At 49.5% G+C, this 2,712-nt stretch overlaps 1 protein-coding gene across 1 annotated transcript; it reads right to left on the bottom strand.

Annotated features, from left to right (window-relative positions):
* Positions 1-178: 178 nt before the first annotated feature.
* LACBIDRAFT_336103 (uncharacterized protein) lies at positions 179-1,706 on the bottom strand (the record flags this gene model as incomplete). Its single annotated transcript, XM_001891026.1, has 5 exons — positions 179-381; positions 476-528; positions 584-805; positions 1,092-1,140; positions 1,520-1,706. The coding sequence occupies 5 exons, from the start codon at positions 1,704-1,706 to the stop codon at positions 179-181; spliced, it is 714 nt and encodes a 237-aa protein (XP_001891061.1).
* Between the last annotated feature and the right edge of the window lie 1,006 nt (positions 1,707-2,712).

Below are 2,712 nucleotides of genomic sequence, written 5' to 3' on the forward strand. Positions count from 1 at the left end.
AAGGAGGAACGAATCTAAAGGCTGGATCCTCACGCCAGAGAGAGCTCCGAGGGTGAGAAGTCTCTAGATGGCGGTCCTATTGAATTGGGGGTATGTGGGATGCTGCAGGTTTCATCCGAAGTGTGGATGGCAAGATGGAAGATGATGGCGATGGGTTTCTATTGTCGTTGACACTTCTTCATCCGAAAGAATGGAGCAACCTGTACTTTGGGTCCTTGTAGTTGCCGCTTAGACACACGGCAAACAACTGGCAGAACGCGATGTTGGTGAGGAGTGGACGCAGAGGGTTGGGACGTTCCGGGGTGATGAGCGGAGGTTCTGAGGGTGTGTTGATAGTGGGTGGGGTGGAGGATCGCGTATAGGAATGAAGTTTTTGGGAAGCTGTTCGGGATCGACACCCCGAAACGTATGCGCGGAAATGGCAGGAGACGACAACAGCGGAGGAAACCCAGAGGGTACCCCCCAAGAAGCCGACTGGGGCCTGCAGAGAATGCGACAGATGCTCTTCGGATATAATACAAGAGCCAGCTGTCGGTCGATCCATTAACCACCAGACTAACATGAAAAGGAGGTGCATACTCACTGGAACCTCCATGTAATGGGCTGATTTCCAGCCACTCTCCGCAAGCCGTTGACGTTCCGCGTAAAAGGAACTGGGTTCAACGAGCCGAACACCTTCAAAGATCGCGGATGCTTTGGGTTGTTTTCAAGGCAACCTAACGACGATGGAAGGGTGTTCCAAAGGTGACGTTCGCCTGGCCTGGCGAAGATTTTGAAAGCATGATTGAGAGAGAAGAACGGACTGCTGGGAAAAGTGGGTGAGTTGAGCTCGTCGAAGTCAGAAGGAGGGTGCAAAAGAGGGGGGGAAGGGAAGAAGGAAGAGTACAAGTGAATTAAAGAAATGGGAGGGCAAATCCAGGTAAAGGAATCGCAAACGAAAGTGAAAGTGCAGTAGGACGTGCAATCCCAATAACCTAGGCATTGAAAGGACGAAGGTGGGCGCTACGGGGTAACATCCGAGCGCCAGTGGCGGAGAATGATGACCTCCAATCACGCAATGTACTGCCAACTTCAAACCCCACTCAACAAACCTCAAGGTGTAGCAGGTGCAGCGGATGATTGTGGATGACCGTTGAACCCCTACTATCAAGTGAGTACTCTGCTTCTTTTTATCATTCCAAAATGTTGTGGACGTATTGCTCAATCCGGCCTCGACGTAAAGATGTCGCGGCGCGAGTTTGGTGGTTCTTTATTCAATCCTGAGCTCTCGCTGTTTTCGTCTGAGAGTGGAACCCGCGCGCGATGTTGCCGGCCGAGGTTCCCCTGGGCAGGATCACTTCATCTTTGATCGCCAGAGGTCCCGTGAACGAGCCAAACATCGTCAAAAAACGTTGATGGCTTTCGGTGAATATTGACTTCATGGAGGCTCGCCGTAGGGAGGTTGCGGTGTGGCCGGCTTGAGTAAAGACTCAGCACGGTGACCGCCATCATTGCAATTATCAATGCTTTTGAAACTCACACCCAAGTTTAGCTTGCGTCTTACATCGACGGCTGTGCCCAGTATCAACTAAAATAGCAAGGAAGGTATGCATCGCAATACAAGATGCATAAAGCGTGTTGCTCAACTGGAGTTTTGTGCAGCAGAAAGTCGAAGCGGTTGTACTTTGCGTCTCAGTTTCAGTCGTTCTGGGCTCACGATTATCCATTTCGATTGCGAGACGTAGTGGGTCGAGTGTAGAGTGTAAACGGCTCAGACGCCGCAGTGCTGCTGTAGGATTAAGTGAGGGTTTAGGTGATGAAGCAAGATCATGAGCGATCGATGAGCTCTCCTCCCAGGACCGCCCTCTATAAAATACCTTCGTCTATAATAGGTAACAAGTTGAACTTGAGAGAAGCGCTTCCGGCGCCTCTCGAGTGGGCTCACATGATGACCTGCCCTCATCATGAGGCGATGCAACCGCAACCGCATCTCGGCGCCTCTCGTCTTTCTCACCAACCACCATCACCATGAACGTGAACATCACTAGCAGCACTAACAGCACCGACAACATCTTTGGGTTGGATCCCGGGGCGGGCGACTTTCTGCGTGACTGCGGCAGAGGTGGTCTTCAGGCGCTCGAGATTGTCGCTATGTCTGAGAATGTTTTTTCGCCGAGTTTGAAAGCCGCCGTCGCCGACACCTTGGCCATCATTGACATCACCAAGGTTTGTAGTGCTGCTTAAGCGGATCTGTGACATCTATCTAATGGTTAGAAATAGAAATTTAATACTAATAAGAAAGCCTGGGCTGAGTTCTCGGAGAACCTCATCGCGCAGGTCGAGAAGATTATTCAGTATACCTGTCATTATGGGAAGGATCACGTTCCGCTTGCTTGGCAATCGAGTCTTGAGCATCTCAAAGGGTGTGTGGTTTGACATATCTGTTGCTGATACCGTTTGAATCCGGGGAACTCATTAGCGTTTTGAATTATTTAAAAGAAAGAGGCGCAGATGTTCAACAGTGCAGCCAATGGAGGAGACTTCCCAGTTTTACAGAGGATATGGCATACATTGAGGAGTTTAAAAGCAAATTGAATGAAGCCATGGGTGCTTTCAAGGTATGTAAATTGTTCCTGTCACTTAGTTGACTCACTATTTTCCAAGGTTCAGGCATCTCAGATACTTGAACAAAATTTATACAAGACTAGTATGTCAAATTTTCTACTTTTTACT

The sequence above is a fragment of the Laccaria bicolor genome, genomic scaffold (assembly GCF_000143565.1).
Source record: "Laccaria bicolor S238N-H82 LACBIscaffold_290 genomic scaffold, whole genome shotgun sequence".
In the NCBI taxonomy this organism is placed as follows: domain Eukaryota; kingdom Fungi; phylum Basidiomycota; class Agaricomycetes; order Agaricales; family Hydnangiaceae; genus Laccaria; species Laccaria bicolor.